This window comes from Hyperolius riggenbachi, chromosome 3 (genome assembly GCF_040937935.1).
Source record: "Hyperolius riggenbachi isolate aHypRig1 chromosome 3, aHypRig1.pri, whole genome shotgun sequence".
NCBI classification, from domain to species: domain Eukaryota; kingdom Metazoa; phylum Chordata; class Amphibia; order Anura; family Hyperoliidae; genus Hyperolius; species Hyperolius riggenbachi.
Window position 1 is genome coordinate 489127641 of NC_090648.1, and position 19543 is coordinate 489147183.

A 19543-nucleotide genomic window follows, 5' to 3' on the forward strand; every position below is an offset into this window, starting at 1 on the left:
AGGTAGCAGACATCATCATACACTGCAGCTAGTTTACTATCAGTACAGGCACAGAGTAACAGCTTATACTGTGCATAAGTCTTCAGTTAGAAAGCTGCATGCGTACAGTATGCCTTCAGAGCAGCCCTGTTAGTTATTACCATAGTGAAGAGGTTAATGGAACAACAAGCTGGGTCTGTCTGTCTGTCTGCAGCGATTTTGCTCCTGGGCTCTGTGGCCTCTATAAGCAGGGCCAGGCTGCCTCCAGGTACTGCCATGAGATTTCCCAGCACCCCCTGCCCGTCTGCACCCCCCAAACAATGGGAGAAGCAGCGGGGAGGTGGAGGAGCGAGAGGCTGTTGTTTTACAGTGGCCTCTGCTTCCGTCCTCCACCCAGCCTGTGGCTCTGCTGTTATTGACTGCCATAATGGTAATAGGAAGAGCAGCTCTGCTCTGCCGGGCTAAATTAGGACTAAATTGCCTATTAAAGGTTTACTTTGTGGCGGGGCCTGGCTACATCCGCCAGCTTTATATTCCCCCGCTCTCTGCCTGCTAGGAGAGGACAGAACTGCGAGGCCTCAGACTGCGTCCGCACAGCAGCCAGAAATCCACATAAAGCTGCACTCCGCAGCAAACCTAGAAAGCTGCTGTTTTAAGCCTAATACACACCATGCAATCTTTATTTCAGGTCCTATTCAAACAAGCGATTGCAGCACAGACCCTGGTATCCGCCACTGGCGGGGATCGCCTGATGCCGGTTGCATGTGATTGCCGGTTGCTTGAGCAACCAGCCGAAAAAGCACAATCCTCCCTTCTTAAATACCGAACGAGCTTTTAGCGATGTCTAGCAGCCTTTCCGTATCACCTAACGGCTGCTAGCCGTTTTCCGGCTTCCCTCGTGCACGAAAGCCGACGTATCAGCTGACCTGCATCTAGTCACGTGACACTTGAGTGTACGGGGATCGGAAGCTGCTAGGAGCTGGAGGCTCGATATGTATTTAAAGTGAACCAGAGACGAAGCACCCTCATGTATTTTACCATATAGATCAGTGGGAACATTAGAGAAAACACCTACCCTGCTGTCTGTTTCATTTGTAACTGTTCAGCTTGCTTCTAATCAGCCCTGATAAAATCCCCCACTGAGCATTCAGTCTAGCTTTGCTATAATGACTCAGCTATAATAATTCCTGAGCAGAGCCAGAAGGGGGCAGGCTTGGGCTTGCAAAGACACCAGAGAACACAGACTCAGCTATAAAAATTCCTGAGCAAAGCCAGACTGAATGCTCAGTCGGGGATTTTATCAGGGCTGGTAAGAAGCAAGCTGAACAGTTGAAAATGAAACAGAGAGCAGAGTAGGTGTTTTCTGTAATGTTCCCACTGATATATATGGTAAATTACATGAGGATGCTTCAACTCTGGTTCCCTTTAAAAAGCCCCAAAAGCAATGTCCCATCAGGCATGCCAGTTAGTTGAGACTTCCTTTTGCCTGAGTTCCAGATAACAGTGACTTTGCTGTGTTATTATTACTGATTTATAAATCGCCAACGTGATCCGTGGCGCTGTACATAGTAACAAACTAACATGGGGTACAAAATATTACAGACAATGGTATACAGCAATATACGAAACACTGAATCAATACAAAATACAGAATTGGTAATTACAGTTACAAATGTAACTTGGTGAGTGAAATGTATAAAACAAATTCCAAGACAGAAAAGGCGGAGAGCCCTGCCCTTGTGAGTTTACAATCTAAAGGAATGGGGGGGGGGTAGGGGCAAGAGGTGAGGGGTAATATACAATATTCATACCTAGAGGCAGTGTGTTTTTAAGATATCTAGTAGGAGTGCAACTTGGCCAGAGGTCAAAGGGGGAATGGCCTAAGGTAGCATGTACAGTATGCTTGTTGGAAACAGTGAATTTTGAGGAAGCGTTTAAAGGTATCAAAGGTTGAAGAGTGATGGATGTGTTGTAGAAGAGCATTCCAGAGGAGGTATGAAGCACGTGCGAAATCTTGTTTACGTGGATGCGAGGAGGTTATTCTAGAGGAGGACAAAAAAAAGGTAATGTACAGATCTGAGATTGCGATTGGGTTGGTATCCAGAAACAAGTGAGGATATGTACCGGGGGGAGAGAGAGCGTTTACAGGTAACAAAGGTTGGAGAGTGACGGATGTGTTGTGGAAGGGCATTCCAGAGGAGGGGTGAAGCACGTGCAAAGTCTTGTGTACGTGTATGCGAGGTGGTAATTCTAGAGGACAAAAGAAGGTCATGTGCAGACCTGAGATTACGATTGGGTTGGTATCCAGAAACAAGTGAGGATATGTACCGGGGGGAAGAGATTGTGGAGAGCTTTGTAGGTTAGGGTTAAGAGTTTGAACTGGATCCTCTGGGTAATTTGCAGCTAATGAAGAGCTTGACAGGGAGGGGCAGAAGAAAGATGAATGAGAAGAGCAGCCGAGATCAGCACAGATTGGAGCGGTACCAGTTACTTGGTAGTCCACTAAGCAATATGCTATAATAGTCCAGATGAGATATTAGAGCATGTACTAACATTTTAGTTGTGTCCTGAGTGAGAAAAGGTTGGATGCGAGATATGTTTTTGAGTTGGAGATGACAGGAGCTGGTTAAGGTGTGAATGTGAGGAATAAAGGAGAGGGAGGAGTCAAATATTACCCCTAAGCAGCGTGCTTTGGGAACTGACGTTATAAGGGTATTATTAACATTAATTGTTATATCAGGCAGAGAGGTGGACAGAAACAGTGGAAAAGTCTGGCATTGATCGGATATAGAGGAAAGCCGGTGTACACACTTATGCAATTTTTATCAAATTTCTGATCGTTTTTTCCGATTGGGCATTGATTGAAAATGAATCAAAAGGACATAAACATGGAACGATAGCCAGTATTTCTATTGATATTTTCCAGCTTGTCCTATATGCTATCAAGAAAGAGATCGATTTTGAGCTTGGGATCGGTCGCTAGCAATCAGTAGGCTGTATGTATCTATATATATAATAGAGTAAGTGCCTCAACCTTCGAGCAAGAAGAAGAAGTACTTTGCATGAGAAAATGTATGCGTGCTCAATCACCAAGTTTTAGGCTTCTTTTCCACGGACTGTTGAGCTGTGTGCTCAGCAAGCAGTTACCAGGCAGCAGCAAGCAGTTACCAGGCAGCAGCAAGCAGTTACCAGGCAGCAGCAAGCACTTACCAGGCAGCAGCAAGCACTTACCAGGCAGCAGCAAGCACTTACCAGGCAGCAGCAAGCACTTACCAGGCAGCAGCAAGCACTTACCAGGCAGCAGCAAGCACTTACCAGGCAGCAGCAAGCACTTACCAGGCAGCAGCAAGCACTTACCAGGCAGCAGTGAGCAGATACCAGGCAGCAACAAGCAGTTTCCAGGCAGCAGCAAGCTGTTACCAGGCAGTAGTGAGCAGTTGTAAGAGTTTGAGAGGCATGTTACTGCCTATCAACTGTCCGTGGAAAAGAGGCCTACCCTAGCAAGTCTGGCTTTGCAAATCTGGCCTAATTGGCTATTCATGAGGCAATGCTCATGCAAATATGCATTTGCTTTTGCATGCCAAACTATGCAGGGTCAAAAAACCAATACTGCAAAGCGGTCGCCCTGCTACATGCCAGTGATGAGCGAAAATGCAAAAATTTGTTTCGATAAATTTTTACCGAATTTTCGCCTAATTTCGTTTTGACAGGCAAATTTTCCATCTAATTTTTTCACGTTAATTTTCGCCTAAGGCCAGTCATTTTCGCATTACTTGCATATGATTGCGGACATTTTCCACATAAGGGCATTAGCGCCCGCATTCAGAGAAGTTTCTTGCGCATTATTGCGGGCAATTTTCCGTATAAACGTCCGCATAGATTGAATTTCCATGCGGATTATTGTGGACATTTTTCCGCATAAGGTCATAAGCATCCGCATACAATGAATTTTCGATGCTGGTCGAAAACGCAAATATTTCTGAAGATTTTCGTGAAAATTCGCCAAAAAACGAAAACGGGATTTTCGAGGCGAAAATTCGCAAGCAACACTGCTACATGCTACATTAGCACTATCCAGGAGCGCCACGGGGAGGATTCCCAATGCCCCCCTTTTATACAACCGGGGGGACCACAGGGTCCCAGGCTCTCTCACTGCCTGGGAACCACAGCGACACCCCAGAGGGGGAGGCGTAGGCGACCCCCCCCAAGCGTGGCCAGCGTCGGGGAGAGCCGTCCACACCCACCTCCCAATATTAAAAGCAGGCACTTACCTTAACGTCCATTGCGTTCTGCTACATGCGCATTAACTTGGGGGCACCACATGAGCTTTAGAGCTCAGGGCTGGCTCACATACAGCACTCCAGAGGGGGGGGGGGGGGGAGGACAGGTGCAGACAACTCACTCCTGGGCTCACACCACCGGAGCAAGCCATCCACCACCTGCCTCCAAAGGATACAAACTGCAAAAAATGCTTTCCATGAGAAAATTAATGCGCATGTAGCAGAACGCAATAGACGTTACGGTAAGTGCCTGTTTTTAATATTGGGTGGTGGGTGCAGACGGCTCTCCCTGGCGCTGGCCACGCTTGGGGGGGGGGGTCGCCTGCGGCACCTAGCCTCCCCCTCCGGGGTGCCGCTGTGGTTCCCGCGGTCCCTCCGGTTGTATAAAAAGGGGGCATTGGGAATCCTCCCTGTGGCGCTCCTGGATAGTGCTAATGTAGCATGTAGCAGTGTTCCTTGCGAATTTTCGCCTAAGTCATTTTCGCATCGAAAATCCTGTTTTCGTTTTTTGGCGAATTTTCACGAAAATCTTCAGAAATATTTGTGTTTTCGACCAGCATCGAAAATTCATTGTATGCGGATGCTTATGCCCTTATGCGGAAAAATGTCCACAATAATCCGCATGGAAATATAGACTATGAATGTATTTTGTAGGTACTGATCTTTTGCAGGAACGGATCTTTTGCAGATAATGATCTTTTGAATGTGTACAGCAACTTTGTGTGCAGCATCTTGCAAATATTTCTATCTAATGGGGAGTGCAGCTCAATAGAATAGACTGTGTAGGTGTGGCTCTGATACTACATGGAAGGGGGTAAAATTGGTCTGTGATCTTTCATTTTTCCAAAGACTTTTATCTGATGTGTGTACCCACCTTTATTCTTCTTGCTTCAAGGTTGAGGCACGTACTCTATTAGATAGATAGAAGATGCGGCGTATGCTACGACGCGGGACGGCTAGTATATATATATATATATATATATATATATATATATATATATATATATATTATTTTTTGCCCAATCATATCTTTTTCTCAATCGGAATAAGGATCTCAAGTGAAAATTGCAGGGTGTGTACCAGCCTTAATGAACTCAAGAGTGATGAGGAGGCTGCCATATTTATTTCCTTTTAAGCAATACCAGTTGCCTGGCTGTCCTGCCGATCCTCTGCCTCTAATACTTTTAGCCATAGCATGCATAGGCTACATCAGCCTGAAGTCACTCTCTGATCCGATATGTAACACTAGAAATATATCATCTGGTATTTCTGATCAATAAGGCAATCCATTTGACAGAAACTCCAAATATATCAAATCAGAGATTTCTCTTCAACTGGTATTGTAGAATGTCAGTGGGGCAATTCTGTATTTAGTGTTACTCCTTATTCTTATTTGTTCAGTCAACTCCGACTCTTCGTGCCCTTATGCACTTCTGTACTCCAGATGACTCTGTTAATCACAGCATCTTTCAGCTGTTGCATAGGCATGTTCATAGTTTCACATATGTCTTCTAAGCACCATTGAACGGTTACACCACGTGTTTTTGTTCTGTTTTTGTCTTCCTTTTCTATTTAATTAATACAAAATATATTAGCACTCCCTGCTTTCTGTGTAAAGCCAAAGATAAGTGGTAAAAAAATTGGGTACAGCGCTCCGCATATGTCAGTCTTTCTTGTAGGCTCTAGAGCCAGAGCAGTCTTTATTGGCTGTCAAGCTGTTACAGAGCTGTGTGCTTCCCTCACTCAGGCCTGGAACCCACTGCAAACCGCAAACGCTAAACGCAACCGCTAGCAATTTGTAACAGCGGTTTGCAAGCGGATTCATGCGCGTTTGCGGTCGCGTTTTGCAACATTGTATTTTTTTGCCCAGCGGGTGCGTAGCGTTTTGCGGTTTTATCCTGATTGGTCGTGTGAATAATTTTTCATTTTGTTACATTGCGCTGCACCGCAAAACGCTAGCAGAACCGCTCAGTTTAGGTTTTGCTGAGCGTTTCCACTAGCGTTTCAATACTTTACATTGAAGCGCTAGCGCTCCCAAAATGCTGCAGGTCCTGCGTTTGCGTTTCTGAGAAACGCAAACGCTCCTGTGGAAGTTGCCCCATCCATTAACATTAGCACAGCGTTTTGGCAAACTGCTAGCGTATCGCAGTGCTGCCAAAAGCTGCTAAAAGCGCTCCTGTGGGTTCCAGCCCTAAGACCACCTGCATGTGTTTTTTGATGTGGATTACGTGCTAATGTTTTTAAACATTTTTAATAAACGTGGGGAACACCCCTTGCACTCTTACGCTATGTTGAGGCGTTTTTTTTGGAGGTGACATCCACTGGATTACAAATGCCCAGCTGTGGTTGCCTGAGGTGGCTGAGGGGTGGCCTATACTCCTATCGCACTGACGGGCCCGTTTGGCCAGCTGATCCGGTGAGTCCTTTGGGAGCGTTCCGTGCAGATGGGGCTGGAGGAAACCCCAGGCATATATAAATCTTGTATAATTATTCAGCTCTGAGTCTCTTTAAGGCATGGTCTTCTTATAATCTAATATTGCATATACTAAACATTCCTGATGGGATCATTGCTCTATACGGTTGGAACGGTTTCTTATCCCGATAATGGTGTATTTCCTAATTCTCCATTCTATACATTTCCATTTCACACATTGTAGTCATTTGATGAGCACTACCACCATCTAGTGGATGATATGCGCACTGCGTTCTGATACTTGACAAACGAGTCGATTACAACAGCTTTTGCTAAGAGTCAGATTGTATACAGTATTTAAGATCCTCCGCAGCACTTAATACTTGTTTAAAACAAACATCAGCTGGGATCAGAATGAATCTAGTGTTTGTTTGTTTTTTCCTGACAGTTAAGAGTTTCCAACATTCCACATTATTTCTGTTGATGGTGCTTACTTGTCACATGTCCGACAAATGGAATGAGTTGTAGCAAATGGAGCACTCCTTACCCATTATAGAGGTTATAGACACTGTATCTCTGTGGAATTTTTGTTCTTAAAGTGAACCAGAGACGAAGCACCCTCATGTATTTCACCATATGGGCTTGATTCAACAAAGGTTGCTAAGTGTTAGCACACCAGTGAAAACCCCCTCAGCACATGCAAAGTGCCTTTGCACGCGCTAATATGCGCGCAAAAGTTTGTGCGCGCAAAGTTTAAGCGCTGCGCGTAAAATTTCGCACCAGTGTGCACAAAACGTTGCACCGTCCGCGTGCAAAATAGCCTGATAAGCGTACTTTGCACGTGGACGGTGCGATGTTTTGTGCGCAACAAATAGCGTGCCATCAGTAACAGCTTTGCCCGTGCAAACTACTTAGCACCCTAGTTTGCACGTGCAAAGCTTTTAGGCATGTTAACTGTTTTAGCACGCTTTAGTAAATCAAGCCCTATATATATCAGTGGGAACATTAGAGAAAACACCTACCCTGCTCTCTGTTTCATTCTTCACTGCTCAGCTTGCTTGTTAAGACATATAATGATTCCTGAGCAAAGCCAGACTGAATGCTCAGTCGGGGTCTTTTTTAGGGCTGATAACAAGCAGGCTGAGCAGTGAAGAATGAAACAGAGAGCAGGGTAGGTGTTTTCTCTAATGTTCCCACTGATATATATGGTAAAATACATGAGGGTGCGTCGTCTCTGGTTCACTTTAACAATTCGAAGCCAGTAGTAAATATACCTGGTCTTCTAGAATAATCTGTGAGAAGAATTCCGCATAGCTAAACATGTGACATGACTGGAAAGGGAGGGGGGGGGGGGGTTATGCACCATATATTATATATATATATATATATATATACACAGTGGGTTGCAAAAGTATTTGCCCCCCTTGACGGTTTCCACATGTTGTCATATTACTGCCTCAAACATCAATCAATTTTATTGGAATTCCACATGAAAGACCAACACAAAGTGGTGTACACATGAGAAGTGGAACGAAAATCTAACATGATTCCAAACATTTTTTACAAATAAATAACTGCAAAGTGGTGTGTGCATAATTATTCGGCCCCCTTTGATCTGAGTGCAGTCAGTTGCCTATAGACATTGCCTGATGAGTGCTAATGACTAAATAGAGTGCACCTGTGTGTAATCTAATGTCAGTACAAATACAGCTGCTCTGTGAGGGCCTCAGAGGTTGTCTAAGGCCTAGTGCACACCAGAGCAGTTCGGTCGCGTTTTCAGATCCGATTGCGGATGTGGAAACGCTAGGGTAATGTATTTCAATGGGCTAGTGCACACCAGAGCGGGAGGCGTTTTGCAGAAACGCATACTCCCGGGCTGCTGCAGATTTTGGATTGTGGAGGCGTTTCTGCCTCCAATGTATAGGAAAACCGCAAACCGCTCTGAAAAACGGCAGTTCAGAGCGGTTCTGCAGGCGTTTTTGTTACAGAAGCTGTTCAGTAACAGCTTTACTGTAACAATATCTAAAATCTACTACACCAAAAACGCTTCCCAAAACCGCAAAATGCTAGGTGAAACGCTACAGAAAAATAAGAAAAAGCGTTTCAAAATCTGCTAGCATTTTGCGGATCTGCTAGCGGTTTTTTCTGTGCCCCAGGCCTAAGTTAATATAGGGAGCAACAACACCGTGAAGTCCAAAGAACACACAAGACAGGTCAGGGATCAAGTTATTGAGAAATTTAAAGCAGGCTTAGGCTACAAAAAGATTTCCAAAGCCTTGAACATCCCACAGAGCACTGTTCAAGCGATCATTCAGAAGTGGAAGGAGTATGGCACAACTGTAAACGTACCAAGACAAGGCCATCCACCTAAACTCACAGGCCGAACAAGGAGAGTGCTGATCAGAAATGCAGTCAAGAGGCCCATGGTGACTCTGGACGAGCTGCAGAGATCTACAGCTCAGGTGGGAGACTCTGTCCATAGGACAACTATTAGTCATGTACTGTACAAAGTTGGCCTTTATGGAAGAGTGGCAAGAAGAAAGGCATTGTTAACAGAAAGCATAAGAAGTCCCGTTTGCAGTTTGCCATAAGCCATGTGGGGGACACAGCAACCATGTGGAAGAAGGTGCTCTGGTCAGATGAGACCAAAATTGAACTTTTTGGCCAAAATGCAAAACGCTATGTGTGGCGGAAAACTAACACTGCACATCACTCTGAACACACCATCCCCACTGTCAAATATGGTGGTGGCAGCATCATGCTCGGGGGTGCATCTCTTCAGCAGGGGCAGGGAAGCTAGTCAGAGTTGATGGGAAGATGGATGGAACCAAATACAGGGCAAACTTGGAAGAAAACCTCTTGGAGACTGCAAAAGACTTGAGACTGGGCGGAGGTTCACCTTCCAGCAGGACAACGACCCTAAACATAAAGCCAGGGCAACAATGGAATTGTTTAAAACAAAACATATCTATGTGTTAGAATGACCCAGTCAAAGTCCAGATCTAAATCCAATCGAGAATCTGTGGCAAGATCTGAAAACTGCTGTTCACAAACGCTGTCCATCTAATCTGACTGAGCTGGAGCTGTTTTGCAAAGAAGAATGGGCAAGGATTTCAGTCTCTAGATGTGCAAAGCTGGTAGAGACATACCCTAAAAGACTGGCAGCTGTAATTGCAGCAAAAGGTGGTTCTACAAAACATTGACTCAGGGGGCCGAATAATTACGCACACCCCACTTTGCAGTTATTTATTTGTAAAAAATGTTTGGAATGATGTATGATTTTTGATCCACTTCTCACGTGTACACCACTTTGTATTGGTCTTTCACGTGGAATTCCAATAAAAATGATGCATGTTTGTGGCAGTAATATGACAAAATGTGGAAAACTTCAAGGGGGCCGAATACTTTTGCAACCCACTGTGTGTGTGTGTGTGTGTGTGTGTGTGTATATATATATATATATATATATATATATATATATATATATATATATATATATATATTATTAATTGTATTTATAAAGCGCCAACATATTACGCAGCGCTGGACAATAAATAGGGATACATACATTGCAACAAGGGGTGACAGACAGAGAGGTAGCGAACGGTTATACAACATAGCACAAGGTTATACATACAATCGGTATAAAATATATATATATATATATATATATATATATATATATGGGAAGTGTTTCAGATGTTAAAACCAGGATAATTATCATAAAACTGGGTATCCTGAATCATTTACTGCATTGTACTGTATTTCACTACAGGGCCTCTTTAACATTTTTAAATTATTACATAGTCCAGCGGCACATTTCCTGCATCTGTGTTGGGCACCTGTGTTTGGGAGGTCGGTGTTGTGACGTAGCGGTCTCTCTTGTGTGTTGCAGATATTGACGAGTGCTCCTTCGAGCGGACCTGCGACCACATCTGTAATAATTCTCACGGGAGCTACGAGTGCCGCTGTCAGAAGGGCTACACGCTATATGGACTGACTCACTGCGGAGGTGCGTAGTCAGGCGTCTCCTGCAGAAGTGGGCGGAGTTTCAGTGACTCCATGAAGTTCTTGCTGAAGGGGGAGGAGTTATACGTGGACTCATATTAGTTCAGAGAATTGATTTCTGGTTCTCTTTCCATAGATATTGACGAATGCAGCATCAATAACGGCAGCTGCGAGTTTGGCTGTGTGAACACGTTGGGTAGCTACGAGTGCATTTGTCCGCCTGGGAAGAGGCTGCATTGGAACAAGCGGGACTGTATTGGTGAGAATGTCCGGACCTATGCTCTTTTACTGGTTATGTTTTAATTATTTCCTCCCTACCCCCGAACTAACCCTCCTAGTGTTAAGGAGGAGCCTGACTTGTCCATGAAAAAATAGCTAAGATCGGTAAGGACGAGTCAGACTTGTCCAGCAATTACAAATACCTGCAGTGTCGCTGGCATGCGGGATCCCTTGCCGGCACTTCGCGGCTTCCCTGCGAGTTCATTCCCGACCTCTTCTCGGCGATCCCCAGCGGTGATCTCCATTCTTCCACATTTGTGGCTTCCTGTCCCTCGCCGATGACGTTCCCCGTCTCATTCCTCTGATGACGTCACGACATGAGGTGGCAAATTCATTTTTTTTGTATTGGATGCAAATATCTGTACAGGTAGTCCCTGACTTACGAACGCTCAACTTACGAACAACCCATCAATATGTGCGACATGGATTCTGTGAATCTGTGGGAACATTTCGAAAAAAAAAATTCAAATTAAAAAAATTGATTTTAAAAAATTCAAAGAAAAAATGGCTTTTAAACTTGTTTAAGCAGGTACAGAGGGCAGAGGTGGCACAGAGAGGGACACTGGAGGCATAGGGGGGCACAGAGGAGATACAGGGGACAGAGATGGCACAGTGTTCCGACTTAAGAACAGATTCAGGTTAAGAATGAACCTACAGTCCCTATCTTGTTCATTATAGGGAACCAGAGACGAAGCACCCTCATGTATTTTACCATATAGATCAGTGGGAACATTAGAGAAAACACCTACCTTGCTTTCTGTTTCATTCTGCACTGCACAGCTTGTTTCCTATCAGCCCTGATAAAATTCCCGACTGAGCAGTCTGGCTTTGCTCTGGAACATTTATAGCTTAGTCTGTGTTCTCTCATGTCTTTTCAAGTCCAAGCCTGCCCCCTGCTGGCTCTGCTCTGGAATCATTATAGCTGAGTCATTATAGCAAAGCCAGACTGAATGCTCAGTCTGGGATTTTATCAGGGCTGATAAGAAACAAGCTGTGCAGTGCAGACTGAAACAGAGAGCATGGTAGGGGTTTTCTCTAATGTTCCCACTGATATATATGGTAAAATACATGAGGGTGCTTCGTCTCTGGTTCCCTTTAACTGGGGACTACCTGTATTGGATCCAATATAAAAAATTCTAAGTGTAATAAAAACCACAAACCTATGGGCAGCACTACTGCTCATAGCAGCAAAGTAAAAAAAAAAGAAAACATTTAAATAAAGATTAAGAAAAACATGCTTTTTTTATATTGCATGCTTGCGGACAGCTTGCAATACCGCAACTTACGAGTGGTCTGCAAAAATACTTAAAATATAAAGAAATGCTTAAAAAAATGGTACCTCTTTTTGTACTGAAATCTTATGTAAATTAAACACCAGGGAGGTTAACCAAACTGTGCACCCTCCAAAAACCTCCCCATATTAACCTTGGAAGGTTATCATTCTCCTTGTCAGATGATCTGACCATATGAGATTGAAGCACTTGAAGCTACTTCATCACAGATTGGTGCTGTCTCGGTACCTCCCCCTTTCTTAAAGAACCACTATCATGAAAAAAGTAGGCAGTTAAAATCTGACAGAACCGACAGGTTTTGGGACAGTCCATCTCCTCATAGGGGATTCTCAGGGTTTTCTTTTGATTTCAACAGCATTTCCTGAACAGCAGTTTAACTGCCAAAATAGTAAGATACCAGCCAGCCTCCCTACTCACTTGCACACTATTTTGTCAGTTAGACTTTGCAACTGCTGTTCAGGAAATGCTGTTGCAAAGTCCCCCCCCCCCCGTGAAGAGATGGACTAGCCCAAAACCTGTCAGTTCTGTCAGATTTTAACTTCCTACTTTTTTTTTGCAATAGAGGTCCTTTAACATCACTGTGCCCATCAATCACATGTCACGCCAATTGATAAGATACACCCCCGCTGACTCCTACACAGCAGGGGAGGTCAGTGGCTGAAACAGCCCCGCCTCCTCTCCAGTCCCAGCCATGATGGCAAAAGATGCTGTATTGACATTACAGTCTACCTGCAGAGGCTAAGGGACAGCTCACCAGAAGCGCCATGGTGACATCACCACTGTAGGCTCAGGTGGTGAGTAAAATGTGGGGGCGCGGGTGGAGTGGTGTCTACCTTAGGGTGGCCATTAACGGTACAATATCTTCCTCACATGCGATCATTCGATCAGATCTTTAAGATCAAATAGTACAGATAACTGCATAATGTGAAGAAAATCAGCAAGAAACAATTCTATGGCCGATAAGAATACAGAATTTTGTTGATCCAAATGGTGGAATTTACGATCACATCTGAAAAGAGAAAGGTGTTGACGCAGAGAAGGCCCGCAATGTTGCCGGCCGGTACCGAACGTAGTAACGTTAGTTGTGCCGATAGCAAGAGAGCGTTACCATAGCAACACGTGTAAACTGTTTACACAGGTATGGGGCAGCGTGTGCTACACCACTGCCATACTGCGCGAACACTGTTTATGCACGTTGCTATGGTAACACCATCGGCGCAACAAAAGTTCCTAGGTTCAGTACAGGCCTGTAACGTTGCCGCGCGTGGTGCAATGTTACCGGCCTTTTCTGCATCAACTACACAGGGTGCTAATCATCCGGTTTGTGGGAACAATCAATAACTGACCTCCGATTACTTACAATTCCGCAAATCTGAACGAATGATTGCATCTGAGGGAAATATTATACTGTTAATGGGCACCCTTAGTGATAGATGGGTAGGGTGCGAAGACCTAAAGTTGGCCATACACTTATGGATTGCCACCCGATGTGACAAAACGATGGAATCGTTTGTGTTCAGAAACGATTCAGAAAAGAGTCGATTTCTATCACTCACAGCTCATCCGTTTTCAATAGAATTCAGCAGGGAATCTATTGAAAGTCGATGGAATGGCAGCATTGCACTGCTCACTATCTGCCATCGATCTACCGATGCTCCTGCTGCAATTCTTGTTCACAATCCATGGGCATTCAACAGATCGGAAATTTGGGGTGTATCGATTACCGCAAATCGATTTATTAAGTTATAGTAATTTCATCAAGTGTCTCACCTATTATCTGGTCAAAAGCAAAAACAAACAAAAAAACTAAAAAACTTATAATATAATGAATTGTAGAAGAAAGTCTCATATTTTTATCAGGGCTGTGGAGTCGGTCCAAAAATCCACCGACTCCGACTCCGACTCCTCAGTTTAGGATTCCACCGACTCCGACTCCGACTCCACGACTCCGACTCCTCTAATTTGCATATTACAATTTTGTTGATTAAAAGTATGTAACATGAAATTCGTCTCTTAACTGCCAACGCTTAGGAATTTTACAAGACAACTGAAGTGAGAAGGATATGTAGATTACTATATTTATTCCCTTTAGACTAAAACTAGTCCTTGGTAAGAGTACTTGTAAAAGGTACAAACCGGAACAAAGAACATCTATCAGGCCCTAGGCAATGTAAGTGTGGGTACATGTAAGAATGATGTGCAGGTACTCTGCAGGGGAATGAGGAGATTGTAAACAAGACAACACCTCTGTGTTCAATGTGCACAGCATTCTCAGTGGATTCCCTGCAGCTCTGTGGGGAGTGCATATGTAGAGTATAGTACTACTGTGTAACAAAGTAAACCTGAGACAGATGAAATTAAAGTTTTATATATACCTGGGGCTTCCTCCAGCCGCCTTCAGGATAATCAGTCCCTCGTTGTACTCCTCCACCACCTGGATCTTCTGCTATGAGTCCAGGTACTTGAGCCAGTCAGGCGTAGTGCGCATGTACACACTCCGCCGCCAGGAGCATGCTACACCTGTGCAGCACTATTGCGCAGGTGCAGAATGTTCCTGGCTGTGGGAGCGGCATGCGGCTGGACTGCGCTGACTGGCTGAATTACCAGGACTCATAGCAGAAGATTCGGGTGGTGGAGGACAGCGAGGGACTGATTAGCCTGAAGGGGGCTGGAGGAAGCCCCAGGTATGTATAAAACTTTACTTTTCATCCGTCTCAGTTACCCTTTAATTTGTAGTCACCAAACCAAATTTTAATAACATATCAAATTATTTGATTTCATCAGCAAAGGGAGTGCGTACATTTGCATAAATCAGCATCAATGCGGAATTATTTCCATCTCGTTGACCATCTCTATTAGTGACATGGCTACACATCAGGCTTTATTCTTACAGCATAGATGTTATTTAGTATATATAAGAGATTCCTGTGTGCACATCATATATACAGTCACAATCAGATATGTATATCTGACCTTAAAAATACGGGGACTGCTTTATTGAAGCAGCACAAGTAACTAATTTTGATTGGTTCATTTCATTTTTGTAGACAAAGCACAGCTTTTACTGTATATATACTGTATATATACATTATTTTTAATGACTATTATCTGAGAAATAGAACATTTTATCATATTTTCTATTTTAATTACAGTTACAAATTCATTAGGAGTCGGAGTCGGAGTCGGTGCATTTTTTCCCGACTCCGACTCCGACTCCAGGCACCCAAAATTGCCCGACTCCACGACTCCGACTCCACGACTCCGACTCCGACTCCACAGCCCTGATTTTTATTTAGCTATAAAACAAAGCAGGAATAATGACCCTTTGAACCTTCCTGCAGTAAAACCTTATCTCAAGCTGTCTCTCACTGTTTCTGTGCTGTATATGTGCTTCAGAAAACAGGACTGTATTCCACCCAGCGGGTCCAATACCTCAGAGAAGCTCTTTTGCATAGATAACAACTGAAGTTTGTATTTTTTTTTACTCTTCCTGTACTGGAAAACAATATGAGACTCTTCTCTTTGCTACTTTTTCTTAGCTGTACTACACATACAATTCATACAATTCATTATCGCATACGTTTATTTTCATTTCAGGTTTGCTTTAGCGTCTCCCGAAATGATTAGACTGTGTCTCAGATTTTTGCAGCTAAGCATCCTGAGATCTGAATATCCGTAGATCGGTGAGCTGTTCCTTATGAGCCAGAGGTCAGCACCTCCACTCAGAGACCAGTGTTGGTGATTCACAGAATACGGTTGCCTGAAAACTCCACCCCATTCCCAGTTTGAGGCAGATGCAGGGGCTGACTGTAAACAGCTAGCAAAGTCCCTCCTCTTTGCCGACATTATTTGAATTGTGAACAGTAAAGCTCTCATCATGTGGCTAGAGTGATAATCAGCCAATCATAGGTGACAGTGCTGCTTTTTCTTGCTTGTGTCTGTTTTTGCATTCGTTTTGTCCCAGAGTGAACATAAACAGACATGAAAAGCATGGTGTGCACACAGAGCCTAAAGCAAACAGATAACCAAAGCCTGGTAAACACTTTCAATTATGAGTGGGCGATTACTGACCAATTTTAACATCTTTATGTAGTATGAGGGTAAACAGATATTAAACACTATGAGCAGATTAAGTAAACCCTTATACTACATGGAGGTCGTAAAATTGGTCAGTGATTGGTTAATCAGAATTGAAAGTGTGTGCCAGGCTTTACCTGTACATGGAAGCATTGCAGGGATCGTACGGATATTCTGGTGTGTCTAACTGTTCTCTTTTTTTCCTAGAGACAACAAAATGTGTTCTGGGCTTGAAGCCTCCCCCAAAGTCTCAGCTGGTGTGCAGCAAATCAGGGGGTACAGACAGCTGCTTCCTGTCCTGCCCGTCCAACACCCTCTTCTTACCAGGTCTGTATGCATGCGCAACCACACACTGCATTCGTTAAAGCAGCAGCGACAGCAATACTATCCCAGAAAAACAACAACACATGTATAAGTAGATAAATACTTGCTCTACTTACATAACATGTGTATTGTACTGTCTATGTTTTGATTTCAGCGAATCTTATGTAGTAGATTAAGAGAAACCTGTTTCCAGGCATTTTCCATCTTTACTGCTTCTGATTGAAGCCAATCCTGATGTCATATCCTCCCTTACTGTTTTTTTTTTCTCCTCGAAACTGCACTGTCATATCTAGCTTGCTTTGTAAACATGTGAGCACAGCCTATATCGTACTTCCGCAAATTCTCAGCCTCCTGTCACACTGAACTGCCCTCAGCCAATCAGTGAGGAGCAGGAATGTGAGTGTTTCCCTCTCCCCTGCAATGTACCAGAATAAAGCCAGGATGTCTGAGATAAGATTCATTACAGCAGACACATGTATGATTATATTGGAGTGCTTACAATGCAGGATCAGGTTGTAGACTTTAATTGAGCATGTGTGCGATGCTTTAGTCATGGAGAAAATCCAAAGACATCACAAGAAAAGTTGTAAAGGTAATAGCTTTAAAGTGTCCCTGAAATGGGGCAGGAGAGAAAATGTACACATACCTGGGGCTTCCTCCGGGCCCGATTGCTCCCTCATAGTCCTCCGGCACCTCCTTCTTCATCCGCAATCGGCCCAGGTAATTTGTCCAGTTGGGGTCAGTCGGCGCAGGCGCAGAACGCTCCCGTTGACAGGAGCATGATGGGGGAGCGCACCTAGCCAGGCCGCGCATGCGCAGTTGGCTCCAGACCGGTGGAAATACCGGAGACGATTGCGGACGAAGGAATAGGCAGCGGAGGACTACGAGAGAGCCATCGGTCCAGAGGAAGCCCCAAGTATGTATACATTTTCTCTCCTGCTCCATCTCAGGTTTACTTTAAAGGGAATCCAAGGCGAAAAAACTTAAAGAGGAATTCCAGCCTAAACAAACATACTTTCATTAAGTTACATTAGTTATGTTAATTAAAATAGATAGGCAATATAATCTCTTACCCACCCTGTTTTAAAAGAACAGGCAAATGTTTGATTTCATGATGGCAGCCATCTTTTTGGTTGAAAGGAGGTGACAGGGAGCATGAGACACAGTTCCAACTGTCCTGTGTCCTGAGCACCTCTCCCGGTTGCTAGGCAACGTGAACAACAACATAGGAAATCCCATCGTGCTCTGCACAGCATCAGGGGAAAAAAAGCCAGGGTTTTTTTTCTTTGATGGGTGTAGCTTAGCTAAAAATGCAGCTAAAAATGAGACTTCTATAAGAAAAACAAAGTTCTGATGCTGTGAAACTGTTAAAGAAACACCAAGCCTTTTCAGTTCTGCTGAGTAGATTTTTAGTCCAGAGGTTCACTTTATTAAGGATACGAAAGCTTGCAAGGAAATCTTGTACAGTCATTAAAGGTATTATTACCTAAACAACTTTTGTTATATCCGTTGTGCATAATCTCTCAGTTCTATATGTGGTTGTCTTCAGCGCACTGTATGTGTACATGTAAAGTCAGATGGTCCGTGAGGCATCCTAAGCAGGTACATATAAACCTCAACGCTGGTGAACTGCTCTTGTACAAAATCGCTGCAGTCCATTTTAGATGTTTGGATGTCAACTGATCCCCTTCCCTTGGCACCTTATTTTGCTCTCAGCAGGGTGAGCGTGGCTGCCCTTGTCTGTGCATCCTAAGCAGGTGCCTAGGCCCAGACAGCTGTAGAAGAGTGCCTGGTATGGAGGAGCCCCCCCCCCCCTTCAGTTCCAGAATGCAGCCTTGCTGCTCAGACGTAATAACAGTTTGTCAAAAGTTAGCCACCAATGATGTAGGACAGTGTTCCCCAACCCTGTCCTCAAGGCCCACCAACAGTACATGTTTTGTGGAAATTCAAACAGGTAGATAATCGGCTCTGCTGAGACACTAATTACCCCACCTGCAAATGTTTGTGCTTTCCTGCAAAATATGTACTGATGATGGACCTTGAGGACCGGGTTGTTCATCTCTGATGTAGGGGACTCTATTACAATATAAAGGTGAAAACAGATTCTGGAAGTGATTAACGTGTAGGATGACATTGGATGATGCTAAAGGAGGAGGAAATAAATATTCTGGGATCGAAACGGTTATCCAGAGAATGTGGGAATATTTCCATGTGTGGGTGCCAGAGAACGTGACAATATTCCCATGAGTGAATGCCTACAACTCTGCCCAACTACTACCACAACATGTGAGTGCCTACAACTCTGCCCAACTACTACCACAACATGTGAGTGCCTACAACTCTGCCCAACTACTTTGGCATGTCTGTGGTAGGCTAGTGATTTATTCCCATCTGAGGGATCTTTTCATCTGAGCCCTGTAAAGTCTATCTTATCTCCTGCCTGGGCTTATTGTTAGTATGACTATCTTATCTCCTGCCTGGGCTTAGTGTTAGTATGAGATGTTCCACTTGGGCTACTAACAATGGTTAGACAGTCTGTGTGCTGTAGCAGCCTAGACAGAGTGTTTGATCTCAGCGCTGAGCTCAGGCAGGAGATAAGCACATTATGAATATTTTGCCTGAAGTTTGTGCGCATGTATGTGATGTCACAGTGTTATTGATGATGTGTCCTTTATTATGATAGAATCAGAGAACAGCTACACATTGAGCTGCGGTATACCGGTGCAGCAAAGCAAAGCCGCCCAGAAACGCAACGCAACAATACCAACGTGTACCGGTAAGATTACTCAGATGGTAACCACACTGTCACTGAAAAACGACACAAATCCTCATCAGCTATATACTGTATATTGGAGGCGTTGTATTAAACTATGTTTTACTGAGATCCACAT

The 19543-nt window shown here is 44.0% G+C and overlaps 1 protein-coding gene across 4 annotated transcripts in view; it reads left to right on the top strand.

Moving 5' to 3' along the window:
• SCUBE1 (signal peptide, CUB domain and EGF like domain containing 1) overlaps positions 1 to 19543 on the top strand; it is a 359575-nt gene that overhangs the window by 306704 nt on the left and 33328 nt on the right. For all 4 annotated transcript variants that reach the window (XM_068278175.1, XM_068278171.1, XM_068278172.1 and 1 more), the window contains 4 exons: positions 10568 to 10684; positions 10817 to 10939; positions 16536 to 16655; positions 19336 to 19428. In XM_068278175.1, coding sequence (XP_068134276.1) covers positions 10568 to 10684; positions 10817 to 10939; positions 16536 to 16655; positions 19336 to 19428 — 453 coding nt within the window. The remainder of the gene's footprint in view (positions 1 to 10567; positions 10685 to 10816; positions 10940 to 16535; positions 16656 to 19335; positions 19429 to 19543) is intronic.